This window comes from Pseudorca crassidens, chromosome 14 (assembly GCF_039906515.1).
Source record: "Pseudorca crassidens isolate mPseCra1 chromosome 14, mPseCra1.hap1, whole genome shotgun sequence".
Classification (NCBI taxonomy): domain Eukaryota; kingdom Metazoa; phylum Chordata; class Mammalia; order Artiodactyla; family Delphinidae; genus Pseudorca; species Pseudorca crassidens.
In genome coordinates, this window is record NC_090309.1 from 2,231,528 (window position 1) to 2,249,971 (window position 18,444).

Sequence of the window (18,444 nt, forward strand, 5' to 3'; positions counted from 1 at the left end):
CAGGGATTGAACCCAGGCCCTCGGCAGTGAAGGCCCAGAATCCTGACCACTGGACCGCCAGGGAAATCCCTGGTTCTTTTCTTAAAAAAGAAAGCCCTCCTTTGTCTAAATATCTCCTGAGTGCCTTAGCGTGTAAAGCCTGCCTCTCTCCCTCCCCCAGAAAGTCTGAGGAACATTTGTTTTTTCTTGCTCCAAAACTCCTTTTTAACATTTTTGCCTCTTTTTAAAATGTAATTGTGAAGGCCCAAAGCCTCGTTTTGAAATGATTCTGCTACGTATTTGCAGATTCTGACCAACCCCAGGCATCACTTCATTGACAGTTCGTTGTATAAAGATGTCATCTTGGTGGCCTGGGACCCAGCTCCATATTCTGCAAATCTTCACCTGGTGAGTACTTCCTTGGTGCCCCCACCCTTGAGGGTCAGACAGCGCCTTTGACCAATACATAATGGGAGTAAGTCAGGGATTAAACTTCGACGGGCAGAATGAAACCAATTGTGGGTGCGAATTAAATTCACATATGTTCACACGGTTTGAGTCCCGGTTGCAGTAGCACCCTTGCTGAGCGAAGTCCCTCTGATGCTAAAGTGTTTTTCTGGAGGATTTAAAAAACAAAAACAAATGTACAATGTCTAGATGTTCAGAAAGTCCTAGCGACACCAGAGCTTGGGCTGCTTAAACTCCGAATTTTTCCATTGTGAGATGGTTACATCACCTTTCAAGTAGTTACAAGACCTTTTGAAATACATGGGAAGTTCTTGGCAAGAGAGGCTAACCTTTGCGAATCCTTATTATTGAAATGGAACGTGTCACGGGCTTTCCCTGAGTGTGCCACTCTTGGCTTCTGCCTCCAAATCTTTTTAATCTTATACGATACAGTGTAAAGAAGGTTATTACTAGCCATTAAAATATAAGCAAGTGGGCTTCCCTGGTGGCGCAGTGGTTGAGAGTCCGCCTGCCGATGCAGGGGACACGGGTTCGTGCCCCGGTCCGGGAGGATCCCACATGCCGCGGAGCGGCTGGGCCCGTGAGCCATGGCCGCTGAGCCTGCGCGTCCGGAGCCTGTGCTCCAGAACGGGAGAGGCCACAGCAGTGAGAGGCCCGTGTACCGCAAAAAAAAATATAAGCAAGTTATCGATACACTCACGGCCTCTCTACTTTTGGTGAAACCTGGTATGGAGAGCCAGTGCACTTGTTCTGAAAGGGGGCTGGGAAGATCGGTTACAGTTTAGCCCCGTGAGCGAGGCTGTCAGCTGTGCCAGTGTCTGTGGACTCGTCCTGCCGTGACCCGAGAGGATGCCAGCTTCCTAAGATGAATGTGGGAACAGAGCTCACCCCACCAGGGGGTACCTATCCAAGAGAGCTTCCCACAGTCGACGGTCCCTCCGGAAGGAGCATTCTGTCACCATGCGTCCTAAGACAGAGGCTGGACACACACCTGGAGTGATTATAACTCTTCTCAACCAGGGGTTCACATCAGCATCACCTGGGGCATCAGTTCAGAGTATCCGTCAGAGCCCGTTTCCCAGGAATCCGGGCATATCCAGCCTCCATGTGTGGGTTTTTTTTGGTTTTTTTTAATATTTATTTATTTATTCATTTGGTTGCACTGGGTCTTTGTTGCGGCAGGCGGGCTCCTTAGTTGTCGCATGCGAACTCTTAGTTGCAGCACGCATGTGGGATCTAGTTCCCCGACCAGGGATCGAACCCGGGGCCTCTGCATTGGGAGCACGGAGTCTTCACCACTGCGCCACCAGGGAAGGCCCCCACGTGTGTTTCCGAGAGTGCTCTCTGCTTGATTCTCCTACACACCGTCTACTGAGAACCGGCATCAAGTGGGTGTTGGCACTTGTCAGCTTCCTTCCAGCCTGAGGTTCTGTGGTTTTAAGTTCTGACAGCTTTCTTGCTGTTGGTGGACCCACGAGAGGCTGTGGCTGTTGGCCCCTGCTTTCCCTCTCCCTGCCCCGGGGTTTGGGGGCACAGTTCACTAAAGATGATCTGGCCCGTCCTTGTCAAAATTTTTAAAGCCACAGACCCCATTCAACCAGGGGCTATGCCTTGCGGTCTTCATCCAAGCCCACCTTTGCCCGAGGTGTCGTTTGAAAGGACTGTCGGAGCCCCGTGAGCTGAGCCCCTCCCCACACACCTCCAAATCCCGTTTCTCGGTGGCGCCTGAGACACTTCTGAAGCCTTGTTTTTTAAATCAACCTTATTGTTTATTTTTTCCTTACGGTAATTTTTGTGTAACCGATGTAAGTGCACATTTTGATGGGCAGTAGCAAGTGTATACGGTCCTGTATCCAGCACCACAATTAAGGAACAGAATCTTTCCGCTGCTGCAGCGTCCCCTGCGCCCACCCATCCGTCTCCCAGACCCGAACCAAGACCCAGGCAATTACTGACATCTTTCTGCGCTAGAGATTAGATTGGGAAAACATATTTCTGAAATACAGCGATTGAAACTATGGCCATGGGCCATCCGGCCATGTTTTTTTCTTTCTTTTTTTCCTTCCTTTTTTTTTTGTTTTTTATTTTCTTCTTTTTTTGGGGGGTGTGCCCCTGTTTTTGTAAATAAAGTTTTATTGGAACACAGCCTCGCCCATTCATCTGGTACCCTCGGTGGCTGCTTTCCAAGTAAATACACAGCAGAGCCCAGTAGTAGCAGCAGAGACTCTATGGCTCTAAAACCCTGATGTGTTTACTATCTGGCCCTTTCCAGGAAAGTCCAGTGACCCCGCCCTAGCCCTTCTCCCTCATTTTACTAAAGAATAAGGCACCAGTCCCCCAGGCTAGACCTTGCCTCTGTACTCACCCCCTCATCCAGTGTGGGAATGCCTGCAGAAGAGGGGGTCCGCATCCCCTCCCGGCCCGGCCCCTCAGCCTCTAAATACCCCGCAACGTGGGCGCTGCCCGGCTTTTCACGGCGTGGTCCTCTGTTATTTTTTCCTCTTAGTGGTACAAGAAGCCGGATTACAACCTGTTCACTCCGTATGTTCAGCACCGGCAGAGAAACCCAAACCAACCGTTTTACATTCTCCACCCCAAGTTTATCTGGCAGCTTTGGGACATCATCCAGGAGAACACGAAGGAGAAGATCCAGCCGAACCCGCCGTCCTCGGGCTTCCTTGGTAGGTGGATGCCGGAAGGTGGGATGGCTGGGCAGCGGGGTGAGGCTTAGGGGTTAACAAGTATACATTCACGTTACATGATAAGAGCGCCTAGAAGGTGGCTTTACAGGGAAAACAGATGAACTGAAAACAGCGCAGACACTGTCCCAGTTCCCAGCGGGCATGTAACACGCCCCCCAGCCCAACATTTCCAAGGGTGAAACGAGGACTGCTTTACCCTCCCTCGTGACGGGTGGGTCAGGATGGGCCCGGCTGGGTGACCCCTTCGTTCCACAGGCCTCGTGGGGTCACGTGCAGGTATTCAGCTGTGCCATGGGGTGGCCTCACTCCCCTGCCTGGCCCCTCGGCGGGGACAGCTGGGAGGCCGGCTCAGCTGGACTGGTGACCGTGTGCCTGCAGGCGGTGGCCTCGCGGGAATTGGACCCTTGACGGAAGCTCAGGGCTCCTGGCAAGTGTTCCAATGACAGGAAATCGAAGCTGCGGTTTCTCAGGGTGGAGGCCTGGGGACTCTCTGTGGGTCACCGAGAGACTCAAGGGCCGGAGACCCCAGGGCCACCTGGGACCTGCCACCCACTTGCGTGCACATTGCTGATGTGGGCCCGGATGAAGGATGGGAGTTTGTGGCCAGAGGACCACACCCCAGACGTTGCAAGTTTCCTGGTAGGTCTGGGCTTTGCGTAGCCGGATTCTAGAGCCATGTCCCACTGTCTCCAGCAGACCCGCCAGCTGCAGTCTGAGAATGGACTTCCTGTAACGAGGGCATCACACTTGGCCCTTGTGTATTTTTCTGTAGCCAGGCTCCAATCCACAAGTTTGTGGTCTTAACCCACCTCTCTTCCTGTGTTTCAGCCTCTTGCCCCAACATTTCCTTGGTTTTACCTGAATAGGGTAATATTAAGGGAGGTCTTAGATCCCCTTGGCCATATGAAAGCTACAGTGGAACCAGAGGGTAGTGACTTCGTCCATAAACCACTGCTAACGTTCTCCACCCTAACTTCGATGAATTTACACCCTGCCCCTTAACTCGGGTGCACAGTAGGTCCCCATGACTAAAGGAGCGTCTGTGGAGGTGACACGGGGTGGTGAGGGATGCAAGGCGCCGGAGTATCCGAAGCGAGGCTTGCGGGTTTTGAAGCGGGTTCGAGGTACTATAATAATGTGAAATATTTTACGCAGAATTCGAGACAGATTAACGACGCTGCGTGCTGCGTTCCTCAAGCGTAGCTCCTCCCACCCATTTTATGTCGTGCAGTCAAGATGCTTTGTTTCCAAGTCACTTTGCGAAACCCTAAATGCTGGAGCTTTTTTTGTTTTTGTTTTTTGCGGTACGCGAGCCTCTCCCTGTTGTGGCCTCTCCCGTTGTGGAGCACAGGCTCCAGCCGCACAGGCTCAGCGGCCATGGCTCACGGGCCCAGCCGCTCCGCGGCATGTGGGATCTTCCCAGACCGGGGCACGACCCCGCGTCCCCTGCCTCGGCGGGCGGACTCTCAACCACTGCGCCACCAGGGAAGCCCAAGTGCTGTATCTTTTGTGCGGTTTCACGGACTCCTGCGGACTTAGGGAAGCGCGTACAACGGGGGTGGAATGAGGCTGAGACAGCATTAACAGGACGCGGCCACCTGATCAAGCCTCTTTCCCATCCGTGCCTCCCCGTGAATTCCTGTGGCCGATATCTGATTACAGCAGGAGCTTGGGAGACCAGTGAGGGCTGTCAGGTACCCTTACTGTCGACCTGCAGTTTGCAAGTTTCCACTGACATAGTCGCAGCTGGAGAACACTATTTCCTCACGTGTTGAAAGAAATCCTGCCACCTGTGGACAGCTTCCTTTCACAGCTGTTTGCTGAGCGTTTGTTTGGAGTTTTCAGGGGCTGCTGCTTGCCTGGGTGGCATCTTTTCCGGGATGAAGGGGACTGCGGTCGGATGTCACTGCAGGGGTGGCGGCTGGGCTGAGCGACAGTCCTTCTCTGTCACTGGGTTTCCAACCATGGGCGAGTCACTTACTCGTGTGAAAGTCCCTGTGCTCCTGGGAGAAAAGGGAGTCATAACACCACCTTTCTATCGGGCCGTTCGCAATCGTTATTTTCTAGCACCGTCCTGTCCAGTATGGCGGCGACTAGCCACGGGGGGCTGCTTAGATTTCAGTTAATTAGGATTAAATACAAGGAAAACTTCTCTTCCTTGGTGCACGAGCCCCATTCAAACTCTCAAAGCTGTGTGCTCCCGGTGGCTCAGTCCCAGGCAGTGTAGACGGAGACCGTCTCCACCACAGGGAAGGTTGTGAAGGACAGCACCGCCACGTCCTGCTGACCACAAAAAGGTGAAAGGGAGCTCATGGAGAAGGTACCAGGGTCCCACTGGACACTGCCCTGTGGGTGGGGACACACGGGATAGAAGATGTTTGCTGTCATCAATCAGATCTCCTGAAGATAAACTCCCAGGAGTATGAGTGCTGAGCAAAGGGTATGGCGTGTCGATCATTGTTGGGAAGCGCCGACTTACCGCTTTTTCTTTGAATTCTGACCAGAGGCCATATTTGTCCTTCCGGGTCACAGAAGGACAGCCTTACAATAGTAAGTGCATCAGAGACGTATGCCGTGAACCATCCGCTTCTCCAGAGCAGCAGTGAAGGGATTCTTACCCCTCTGGCACTGCACATGGATTTTTTAAATTAGAGGGAAGTAGCGCGGACCCAGGCGATTTCGATGCTCCGTGGGACCGGTTTTGTTAGAACCCTCGCCCTCAGCCCGCTGGGAGCTGCTTGTTCACACATGAGGGACATTTCTCTTTCATCCCCAGTTGGATACTGGAGGTTTTCTCTCGTTCTTTGGTACTAGGAGGTGGGTTTTACCGCACCGTGGCCTGAGGACAGGGAATCGTTTCCTTGGAATCCCATTGTTGCGGTGTAGCTCTCATCCAGACGGATGTTGTCCTAGAAGGTCCGTGAGCTCGTCTGGGGTCCTGCAGCCTGGCCGGATGGTTTTGCCACCGGAGGTGGTGGGGCCTCCAGCCAAGCACGAGGCCCAGCTTCACCCCCCGGGGCTCGGGGCTGAGCGTCGTCAGGCAGACGGGCCTGGTGCACCGGCCCGACCAGCAGCATAGAGCAGGGACTCCTCTAGCCTACAGGTGACAAGGCCTTTATTGTACAAACCACCAACGCCTCGTCCTGCCTCTACTGATTATATCATAAGTGATGTTTCTAGAATTCACCGATGCAAACGCTATAATTTCAGCCTAGTTAATACATGCACAAGAATAATATGCTTAAAAACCAGTCATAACTTCCTTTCCTTTCCATTTTATTTTGAGTTTGGGGTTCTAATTTTCCAATATATCATCCAAACTCAGATGTTAACACAAAATAGTAACACATTAACCCAAACTAATAAGCCACTTAACATCCATACTTGTGAGTGTGTCAAATCGATCACATTATGCTGATCAGGAAGTTTATTATTTACATGTTTTACACTTTACATTTAAATTCACTATTCACATTAAACAGTGAGTCCTGATCAAATACAATATAAATGAGCTAAAAACGTGGCTTTCAAGTATTATTTATGCATTATATGATTTGACTTAATATAGTAGATGCTTCTTAAATTACTTTACTTCATGAAATGCAAATTTCCAAACCATCTTTTAATTACAGATATTTTCTGGAATTATCACTTAAAATGTCATTTGCGCTCCTTCAATAATCTTCAATATAGTTCTCATAATTTTCTATCTTGTGATGGCCTTGCGGGGAAACCACAGAATACCTGCTAGATTTCCATTAGGTCAGCATATTCGACACACTTGACCTTTCACCCTCGCCCCTCATTCAGAAACATTTTGCAGTGTTTATTGGACATCCTCAGAAATTTCTAGTTTACCTCACATGTGGTTATGTTCAAGTGTTACCTGCAACGGATGAAAGCCAGTATTTTTCCCGTCACTTGCATTAGGTTCTGTTTATATCCATAGCTTATTTTGTTATTCGTTCATCAAGGAAAAAATTCTCCTACTGTGAACGATTTGGGGTGTTGTTACTTTAAATATTTTGCCAGGTGCAAAGTAAGACAATTTTCGTTTGAGCACAATTAAGGTAAAGGCTCGGTGATTAAACTCTGCTGGACTCTGACGCATATCAAAGGCATCTCTATATGTGCAAAGTAGAGTTTTAGAGGGAACCTCATTCATTCAGGATCTGTGATCATCTGAACATGGGTGGAAGTTTGCTTTTTATCCAGGTTTTGGACAAATAAATGAGTGTACATACTGCTTGTTATGCTGAGTCATAACATGTGACATTTTATTAAGACCAGTGGAAATGCTTTTTAATTGGTTTGATAATTATATTGAATTATACAATATTTTAAAACCCATAATTTGGCAAATGAATGCCTCTTGAGTCATAATTGCCCAGGAAAATTTGCACTTTTTTTTCTTCAAATGAATCCCTCCTCATTTGTAAAAACTTAACCTTAATTGAATTACGAATTATGTTCAAAGATTTTTAAGAACTGGCTGCACACCCATTTTGATTGGCTTCGAAAAATACATTAGAAAGTGTCTCAGTATTGATCCGCCCATCAAAAAGTCTGGCTCCGCATTGAAAGCAGTAAAATTTTATTAGCGATGAAAGCAGTTACTTTTTGGTAGTCCATAAACAAAATTATGTAACATAGAAGTTCCTTAAGTGATGGTTTAAAAAAATCCTTTACTGAATAGCACAGCCTTAGATGGTCTGTATTCATTTCGCTTTTTGGGTAATCCTGAGCAGTCCTAAGAAAGGAAATGAAAAACACACAAAAAGACATTTTTAGCATAACCAGCTGTGAATTCCCCATGTCGGCTTGGCATGGGGAAATGATTAGGAGCTAACGTGATACTGTGAATTTCCAGGTATATACGGCATCTGTGCAGAAAAGAGCCACCATGGCAGGCCTGACTGCCTGCAGGGTTGCAGGGTTGGACCTTGGCTGGCATCTGGGAGCCTGGGTTTGGGGAGGCCCCCTTAAGTGCCAGGGTGGGTCACTGTGCCCAGATGCTTATGCGGCAGTGGGTCCACGCCCAGCACCTGCTTCCTTCCAGAGTCTGGAATGCTGGTGTGCGTCCGGCACAGCAGGCCTGTAAGAAATCATCGGCTGTGTGCTGCGTCTGGTGGTCCTCCTAGCAAATCATCAAACCCAGAAGTGAGCTGGGGCCTCCCAGCACGGCACCTTGTCAGTGTACCTCAGAGAACATCTGAGGACCACGTGTTGGTGTTGACGTCACTTGTGGGTGACAGGGCCCATCATCACAGCACGTCAGACGTTGTTCTCAGTACGGTAGTTAAGACGCTTTCTTCAAGTTGTCCTAAGAACTGTAGGCTATGAGCTTGCCACCTACTGTGAAACTTAAAGTTTCATTCTTTAGTTGGATTTACTTATTTTTTCCCTTAAAGAAACTTTCTCCAAATTCCCAGTTTTCAGCACTGTGCCCAGTTGAATACATGTGTGAGTTTAACTGAAGAGGCTTCTAACCGTGCTTGACAGCTCTGGTCTCTCCCGGTCTGGTCCCAACCCTATCGGTCCCGCAGTCTCTCCTCCCCACACACATGCCCCGAGCTGTGCCAGGACTGTTACACCCCTCCTGACACTGAGGTCTGCCTAGGCCCCCTTTGCAATACATGAAGAAGTTTCATCTTCAGGATTCTGTGTGTGACTAAGTACTCTTAACTCCTAGGAAAAGTGATGTGCAGACATAACCACATTTAATAATGATTTTCAGTATTTATTATATGGCAGAGTCTGAATCTAAACTCGTTTATGTGTGATGTCGGCCTTAATAAATTAATAAGCAGAGCACGCGTGTGCCAAATGCAATGACCACGCCGTCCACAGAAATGTAAATAAGAGAAAATATCCTCCACCTTTGCGTCCATTAACCTTGTCCCCCTTTCACATGTGCCAATGAGTTATAAACTGATTTCCCTTCCCTTTGAAGGTGCTGCCACGCCGATTCTGCTGTCAGTACCACAGCTGGCCGTCACTTGATTACTCAGAGCAGACTCGGCTCTAGCTTAAATTTTAGGATGCTCTGGACCAAGGCTAATGGTGATAGGAGCCCACAAGTTCATACGGAAGCACAAAATGAGATGCAAAAGCCAGGAGGATGCACACAGATGACTCAAAATAGACACTTCCTGAACCTGTCGGCCTTCAGTCTGGACGGCTGTGAACTACCTAGCAAATGTCAGTACTTCTGAAGCTCTAGTAGTCACTTTAAAATATAAAGTATATACGAAAATGCAAAAATATACCTATTTACTCACAGTGAAACCATAACTTTTTGCCCAGTCATAGGACGAAATCTATATTGTCTATTTAATAAATACGTGATTTAAAATGTATTGATAGTAGTTCACTAGCAGTAAGAGGAAACGTTGTCTCTGGAAAACTTTCCAGAAAACAGTAACCAGATTCGAGCACTTAGTAGACCTTTGAGGCCAAGTAGATGGCAAGGACACCTAGAGAAATTACTCAGACTTCTTACTTGGGTGGGAGTAGCAGTTCAACTCCAGGTTAGTTGTCTAACATGCAGAATGGTCAGCTACTAAGGAGACACTTCCGGGATCCTTACAGCAGAGTTTTTCAAAGAATACGTGTGTGAGACCATCCCGGTCCTCCAAGCATGGTAAGCAGACCAGCACTGGTCCAGGAACGTTTGTTATTAGTCTACGACTAGATCAGTGTAGAAACTGAAAGTATTTGGAAGGTTTTATAGCAATTTGACATAGCATGGCAACCTAATATGTGATCATTCTTCTCGTAGTTCACTGTTCGCGTATTTTACAGAAGTATTGGTCTGTGATGGATGGGAATTTTTTTAATGGCCCTTCACCACAGGTTGCTTAGGAATGCTTGTTAAAAATTCCGTTTCCGGGGCTTCCCTGGTGGCACAGTTCGTGCCCCGGTCCGGGAAGATCCGACGTGCCGCGGAGCGGCTGGGCCCGTGAGCCATGGCTGCTGAGCCTGCGCGTCCAGAGCCTGTGCTCCGCAACGGGAGAGGCCGCAGCAGTGAGAGGCCTGCGTACCACAAAAAAAAATTCCGTTTCCTTGGGAGTTCCCTGGTGGTCCAGTGGTTAAGACTCCGCCCTTGCAATGCAGGGGGCATGGGTTCGATCCCTGGTCTGGTCGGGGGAGCTAAGATCCCACATGCCACGAGGCATGGCCAAAAAAAAAAAAAAATCCATTTCCTGGACCCCAACATACACCAGGGAACCCAGGTCTCTAGGGACGGGGACAAGCCCGGGAATCTGCATTTTAACAAGCTGCCAGGTCGTCCTTTCACGCTGAAGGCTGAGAACTGCTTTCGAGGAAGGATAACAGCATCTCTCAGGAATGACAGTGGCTTCTCCCACTTGGAGACCAGAGTTGCAAAGGCGACGGCTAGTGCACGCAGGTCGCAGCCCCCGTGGATGAGGCTGTGTTCTGGGCTGACAGTAACGGGAGTGTGGTTTCCAGACACAGTTCCACGCTCATTTATCAGAAGCTTTTGTGCAAAAGACACCCTTGAAGGGGACTTCCCTGGTGGCGCAGTGGTTAAGAATCCGCCTGCCAATGCAGGGGACACGGGTTCGAGCCCTTGTCCGGGAAGATCCCACATGCCACGGAGCAACTAAGCCCGCGAACCACAGCTACTGAGCCCACGTGCCACAACTACTGAAGCCGGCGCACCTAGAGCCTGTGTACGGCAACGAAGAGTAGCCCCCGCTCTTCGCAACTAGAGAAAGCCTGTGCACAGCAATGAAGACCCAACGCAGCCAAAAATAAATAAATTTATTTAAAAAAGTTACCCTTGAAGCCTCTTCACTGCGCTGCAGGAAAACCGTTGTAATAAATATACGGAGGGAGGACGTTCAGGGATGAATCCTTCATGAAGGATTCTGGGATGCTTTGATGTGGTTCCTCGGGCACAGCTGGCCACACGCCACGCCCAGGGAAGGGAAGGGAGGGCGGGCGGCCAGCACGAGCCCTGATGGGCAAACACTGAAGCGTCCTCAGCTCCACAGACACAGGCCTGTGACTCTCACCCAGAGACACACATGGCAGAGGCGGCCTTGCTCATCAAAGGTTTAAAGTCACAGGAATAAACGAATGTAATTCTCCGGGCACGTGGCTTTCTCATCCACTGTGTCAATTCCTCACGGGTGATTTTGTGATGATGAAGAGAAATGTACACAGAGCAGGGATACCAGGGGGGAAGGAGGGGGCAGGACAGTTCGGGAGTTTGGGATTGACGGGTACACACTGCTATATTTAAAAGAGATAACCAATAAGGACCGACTATAGAGCACAGGGAACTCTACTCAGTATCCTGTAATAACCTAAGTGGGAAAAGAATTTGAAAAAGAATTTAAAAAAACAAGAGGCAGAGATCTTATCGCCTGTGCGAGGCTGGACTGGTGCCCACCCCCTCGGTGACTTGAAGCAGGCGCTGGTCCTCGGTTCTCTCTTGGCTTCTCCTGGATCACGGTCACGGTGGGCGGGGCCCACGGACGCGGGAGGGGGGAAGGGAGCCCGCAGAGCTGGGAGGAAGAGGGGGACTGAGCAGGGGCTTGAAGTTTCGACGCAGCTGCTGGGAACAGCGTCACTTCCTAGCCCTTGACCTGAAGAATCTCTCGTTAGGAGCGTGGTTTACTCTCAGCCACAGCAGCTTCGTGGCCCGCAAGGCGCATCCTAACGTCTTCTCAGCGGGACCCCAGGGTCCCCTCTGTCGTCCTTTCTGCTTCCCATCCTCTTCTTCCCCCCACCCCGCCCCGCCCAACATGGTCCCTGCGGCTTCAGGCCTCACCTCCCTGGGGACTTTTCTGGAGTCCCAGGCAAAACCAGGCCCTTCCCACTGCTCCCCTGGGCCCCTCGTGCCGCACTTTCTCCAGCTGTGGGGATTTCCATGCTGCATGCACAGCTGATTAATTAGAAATACAATCGTCCTCTGCAGAGAGGCCTTGTCTGTAACAGGAGCTGTGTGACTTCATGTGTTTTTCATAACAAGGGATATCCTTTCATAAAAGTGCTAAGCATTATTTTTTTCTTTTCTTTTCCTCTTGGGTTTTTTTTTTTTCTTTGGCCGCACCACGCAGCATGTGGGATCTTAGTTCCCCACCCAGGGATCGAACCCACACCCCTTTCATTGGAGGCATGGAGTCTTAACCACTGGATCTCCGGGGAAGTCCATATGTTTTTTAAGTTTAAAGAATGTTAACAAAGATGATGGTGGAGCTAGGAAAAGAAAGCTCTTTAGTATAGATCCAGAACGAGATCTGCTCAATGGTCATATGGTTTTATAGCTATCTTGAACATTAAAAAAAAAGAAAGCAACTTTAATATTGACAGTTCCAGTGAGAAAAATAATTTTAATATTAATTTTGAACTCTGTATCTCCATCTCTTTCCGTTGAAGCAACTATTTTGCATCTGTTTTTTTATAACATGTGTTTCTTTGTTATATCACAGTCCTGCTGCACATTAGTTGGACCTGCATGTCGAAGGTGGTACATGATATTCTGACTTGGGGAAGCAGATCTGGCGCTGACTGTCCTTTCCTTAAGTTTGATCACTTTGTCTTTTCTTCTCACATTCCTGGGCCCCCAGCAGTCAAGTAGACGAGTGAATGTTTCATAGCATCACGTCTTAACACGCCCCCAGCCCCCAAACCGCATGCACGCCCCTCACTGGAAGTTAGAGCCACAAAGTGAAGCCGACAAGGAAGGGGGCACAGAGCAGGAATCTCCTGCCCCAGCCGTGCCCCTCCGCCCCCGCCCCTTCAAAGACGTCCCCCACCTCGTTACCTTTAAAAAAGCAAGAAAGCAGGTCATATAGTCATTCAACAAGCACGGGCCCCCAACTCTCCACCAGATAACTGTGCTCGCCACTAGTGACAGAAAGATGGATGAGGCCCAGCCCTAACCCTCAGATCCTCTGCTGTCTGGTGGGAAAGACAGACTGTAAACAGACAATTCCAGTGTCACGGTCAGAAGGACACAGAGATGCGTAGACAGACAGGGAAGACACGAGCGCGGAATCCGGATCCTGCGTTGCTCACAGCTCCGGTCTCTCCTGCAGGCATCCTGCTTATGATGAGCCTGTGCGGCGAGGTGCACGTGTACGAGTACATCCCGTCCGTGAGGCAGACGGACCTGTGCCACTACCACGAGCCCTACTACGACGCGGCCTGCACGCTGGGCGCCTACCACCCGCTGCTCTACGAGAAGCTGCTGGTGCAGCGGCTCAACACGGGCGCCCAGGGCGACCTGCACCGCAAGGGCAAGGTCGTGCTGCCCGGGCTGCGGGCCGTGCGCTGCCCACCGGGAGCCTGAGGGGCTGGCCGGGCTCCGAGTCCTGGAGATGCTGGAAGGTGCCCTGGAGGTGGCGCAGCCTTCGGTCGCCAGCTGTGACTTCGTGGTGGCCACGGGGGTCCTTCCCTTTCTAAGCCATTGAGTATTTACGACTGCTTTGAATATAGAAGTGGAACTCAAAGAAATAAACTCAAGAAAGTTGCAAAAAACTTTTGTAAAGAATAGCTAGGAAAAAAGCAAATGTATAACAAATGGGTAAATAGCTCGAAAATGTTAGTCTTCTCTTTACTAGGGCTGGTTTCAGCAGGTGTCAGGGATACACCTGATAGATGACACAGTTTGTACCTGGAAGCACCCATGCTGAGGGACAGCACATGTCCCATCAACTGTGCCACGTGTACGTGCACTTGTCACGAAAGAGCCTAGAGTTGCTGACGAACGTCTGGATTAGCGCCCAGGCATGCTTACACCAACAGCAGAATCCGCGGTATATCCTTTGAGGGCTTTCTAGCCCTCGGCATCCCCATCTCTGCTCCCAGCTGCCACCGAAGGCTTTGCTCTTTGTGTATCAGACACATTTCTAAAACCATAAAGCCTTCCTCCTGCGCAATCCAAGAAAAAGCCAACCCGGAAGAGCAGCACAGGGGAAGCACTTTGTTTTCCTGCAATATTTCCTTTCTTGACTAGGAACGCCCCCAGGTGGACAGGAACATCCCTGGCAGGTAAATGCAAAATCGGGGGCTGCAGGGTAGCCCAGGGCAGGACGGCCCCGGGCCGCCACTTCTCTGGCCGCCTCACCTGCCAGCCCTCCCCATAGTCTTCTAACCACAGGTGCTGACGGTTAGGACACCCCCGGGGGAGGTGGGAGGTGGCTTCCAGCCTCTAGCTTCACCCTGTGCTTCTGGGGATGCACACCTGTCTCTCTCATGCTTTTTTCTTGCAGGTTAATATCAGCTATTGGGATCCTGACGGTGATACACCGGTTTTTCACTAATTCTTCCTACAGACAGATGTTTAGGAATCCCACCCTTGTTTTCACCTACCTGTTTTATGTCAGCAACATAACAAAGCCATGTAATTAAATACAGTTGTGTGAAAGCATTGCTCTTTAACAAATAGGAAAATAAGTATTAATACACGCTTCAGAGGGAGAGGCAGGGAGAGGGAGGAGTGTCATCCCAGTGTGTTGGCTGGGTCAGTTGCTTTTGTTGTGATCTCAACTTTTGTCACTGATACATCAAAAAACAATTTTTTTTTTTGGCTGTAAATGTAGTGAAACAGAAACGCTTTGGAATACCTTTTAGTGAAACATGCGATTTCAATCTATAACTAAAACCTATCTGAGTGGTACAGTTAAGACTTCTTGGCCATGACGAGAGCAGCTTAATTAAATCTGTCGTCTTTCGCAGTTGTGTGAACGTCAGGAGAGTTTACTGCGCAGGGTTTTCTGTTCCAGGATCGGTTTTTTTCCTGAGCAACCGTGGCTGACAGAAACCAGACTCAGCAGCAATCGGGTTGGGTCCCAAGCATCTCCTACAGCTTATTGTTACAGTGAAGGAGGGTGTCACTGAAAAACTTCAATCGTGACTATATCCACCAAAGCCCACTTTGCGAGCTTTGCTTCTGGATCTGTGAGGAGGGATGGTAATTCTGTTCAGCACGTTGGCTTACGTCTGAGATGTGGCCAGGCCACTTTTCTTCCTGGTTTCCTGAAAGAGCGTGCTCCTGTCCAGTGTCCGGTGAGTAACATTTCAGTGACTCTGGGCACTGGGAAGTGGCTGATATGGGGTGAGCAGTCCAGCCACCCTTGTTCCCCCCCAGACCCTCCAGCCTCTGCCTTCAGAGGCCCATGACGCTGATGGTTCTGTAATAATCTTCCTACTGGATTTCCCTACCGGCCTCCTTATGTCCAGGGCAGCCCCCTCTGGTGGCATGAGATCATGGGTAGAAGAAAATTTATGGGGGGTCAATGTAAATATTCAAGTTCAAAAGCCCCAGAAAACACTGCAAAGATCTTTAAGTATTGATACCCTTTGTGACACATGTACTTTTAAAACGTACTTTCAGTGTCACCAAGGTTACAAGGTTGAAGAGAGTAAAGAAAATTTTATTAAAAGTTTTGGATTTATTATGGCCTTAAAGACCCTTGGGAACCAAGGTCTGCTAAACATTGAGAAAATGGGGTACACGTATTAATACAACGCGGGCTGGGCATTCTCCTATTTAAAAGTTTAAATTGTTTAACTCCTTAAAAGTGTTAGGAGGTTTTAGTTGATGTGCCGGCTGCTTCTAGAATGAATGAAATCGGCCCTAAGAGGCAGTGTTTTCCCAGACATTGACGAAGCCCTCAAATGCCACGAACGGCAATAAACGCCCGGCTTTCCGCGGACCAGTTACAGGGAACGGCGCCCGGCTGCGTTTCTTCCAGGCTTCGCCTCTTCCAAGGCCCTTCACCCTCTGCTGAGGAGGGATGTTTGATGAGCCCAAGCCGTCAGGTGGCCTTCACTCTCAGGACTGAAGGAGGTCACGTTGCTTCACATCTCGAGGCAACTTCACTCGATCTTCTGTTGCTGCTACTGCCACAATGAAACAAACATGGACCAAGAATAACAACTCGCCTGCATCCAGGCCCTTCCCCAGCCCTTGCCCAGGTACAAGCGGAAGGTCTAACAGATGTGGCGCCCTCACTGTCCCCAGGGACACCCGTGCTGGTCCTGTGTGTCACCTTACAGGGCACAGGGCCCGCGGGTTGGCGGGTAGGAGTTGCAAGGAAGCATCCTCTCCCCTCAGAGCCCGCGCGGGGCTTAGGCTCACCTTTCGGTCCGTCCCGGGGTCTACCCTCGTCTGCGGGACGCAGGGCTCAAGGAACCTCGGTCCCCTCCTCCCCACGTGTCCCTCGCCCTCGGCCGGCAGCCCGACCTTCAATCCCCCCTGGGCTCCCCAGTAATCCTCTGTCATGGTAGCCGTAGCATCTGCACAAGGCAATGCTGAAACGAGCGTTAGCCTTTTCCAAATCGGGAAATGAAGTCAAGGGTTTAAAGCCGCCCCGGGTTACTCTGTTACATGATCATGAGCCGGTTCATTCTGGTGGAACAGATTAATACCTGCTGTTGTGGGCTGACCCTTCCGGGCAGGACCACTTACAATCACTGAATTAATTAGGTCCCATCTGGCTGCGGAAGTGGGATCGGGCTCACGTGAGTAATGGTAGGTGATGGAGGGATTTCGTGTGCGCAAATGACATAATGAAAGCGCTCTCTCTCCAGCCTTTCTCTTAGAGATCAAGGCACCGTGCGTGGCTGAGACCGGTAGCCAAAGTGACCTGGTCTCATTGCTGCTTAGCTGTGGGAAGAAACGGAGCTGGGAGGTGGGGTGACTATCGAGGAACACGTGACTGAATGCACAGGCCAGATGGGGTCTGGATACATTCACTCAGGTTGTCTGTGTCGACTTCTCACTTTCTGATCCTTTAGGACTCTTGCCCAGTGGTTCCACAGCTGACGAGGGCAGCTGGGTGTAGGAATTCCGTGCTTAGGGAAGGTGTACCTGAGTCCAGGCTCGTGCTTTGTACTCCAGATACTTCCTTTGTGAAATTATTCTGCATGTTTCTATCTCTCGGGCATTATTTTACACAATTGGTAAATGAAAGGTATTATCTTTCAAGGAAATAAACTAAGTTCTGATTCTTGCTTTATTAAGTGAGTGAAGACTTTTTAGTAAGAGGAAATCCAACAAATTTCTCTACAGGCTTTGGGCTAATGGAATTTAAAGAATTAAAGACGTTGATAGAGTTCTTACTCCTGTTATAAAAAGTGTGCATGTAGATATAGTTATATAATTGTATATATACATATCTACACACATGGTTGATTTTATATTGTCTTTTTCATCAAACTTTATTTCTGAAACGTTTACAATAAATTTTGTTTTAATTATGCAAACACCAATTTTTTAAGAGAGGTAAGCAAATGTTACATGTCCGTCTGTCAAACAGAAATCCAGTCTTCCCACGCACTGTCTTTCACACATTCCGGCTACATTTAAAGGTCTGGCAGAAATATTTAAAAGGTGCTGAGGGTAGAGCTATGACCTGAAGGTTGTATCATTGCCAGAAGTCTAGTTGAACTCTGACCTTTGATGGGTAATTGATGTAGAGTTCATGGCTTTTGCAAGATTAGGGGAAGAAACACTTATTTGGTTCTATGGAAAATAGTCTTCTTACTTGGTAGGTTTCACACAAATTAACTGCATCGGAACCGTTAAAACCTAACATTTATGATACCACACAGCCTGTTTTACTCTAGATAAAATCCTTATGAAGCTTTTCCGGTGGAAACCAGTGAACTTTTTTAACAGCTTAGGGAATTTTTTTGTATAATTTTTAAAATTGAGATGTGTACTCTTCAAACGAATTAAGGCTTGAGGTTTTCCAGGAGTCACCTTTTAAAAGTGTTTGTACACATTTTAACACTTTGATATTTTCTAGTTTGGTTTTGTATATTTTTACGTGTACACAGTGTACAGACTTTTTTCTTGTAAATAAAACGTTTTCATTTGTCTAGAAGTTTCTGTTTTAATTTGTAGAAGTTGCACAAAATAATGAGCCACCCCTAGAAAAAAAACGGCACAAAGTTGAGACCTAATTGGAAGACTGTAAAAAAGAGTAACACCAGGGCTTCCCTGGTGGCGCAGTGGTGGAGAGTCCGCCTGCCGATGCAGGGGGGACACGGGTTCGTGCCCCGGTCCGGGAAGATCCCACATGCCGCGGAGCGGCTGGGCCCGTGAGCCATGGCTGCTGAGCCTGCGCGTCCGGAGCCTGTGCTCCGCAACGGGAGAGGCCACAACAGTGAGAGGCCTGCGTACCGCAAAAAAAAAAAAAAATAACACCAGCAGGCCTTCAAACACTGAGTGTGGACACAGCCCGGCCTGAAACAGAGGTTGGGTCAGTGTTCCTCACCCAAGGGTTCACTACCAGACCAGGAGAAAGGC

The 18,444-nt window shown here is 49.2% G+C and overlaps 1 protein-coding gene across 5 annotated transcripts in view; it reads left to right on the forward strand.

The window, feature by feature from the left end:
- Positions 1-18,019, forward strand: part of ST6GAL2 (ST6 beta-galactoside alpha-2,6-sialyltransferase 2) — a 63,932-nt gene extending 45,913 nt beyond the window's left edge. For 4 of the 5 annotated variants that reach the window (XM_067704012.1, XM_067704010.1, XM_067704013.1 and 1 more), the window contains exons 4-6: positions 286-387; positions 2,954-3,128; positions 13,223-18,019. In XM_067704012.1, coding sequence (XP_067560113.1) covers positions 286-387; positions 2,954-3,128; positions 13,223-13,476 — 531 coding nt within the window. In that variant the 3' untranslated portion in view covers positions 13,477-18,019. The remainder of the gene's footprint in view (positions 1-285; positions 388-2,953; positions 3,129-13,222) is intronic. The other variant, XR_010934301.1, reaches the window with a different exon arrangement.
- Positions 18,020-18,444: the final 425 nt, after the last annotated feature.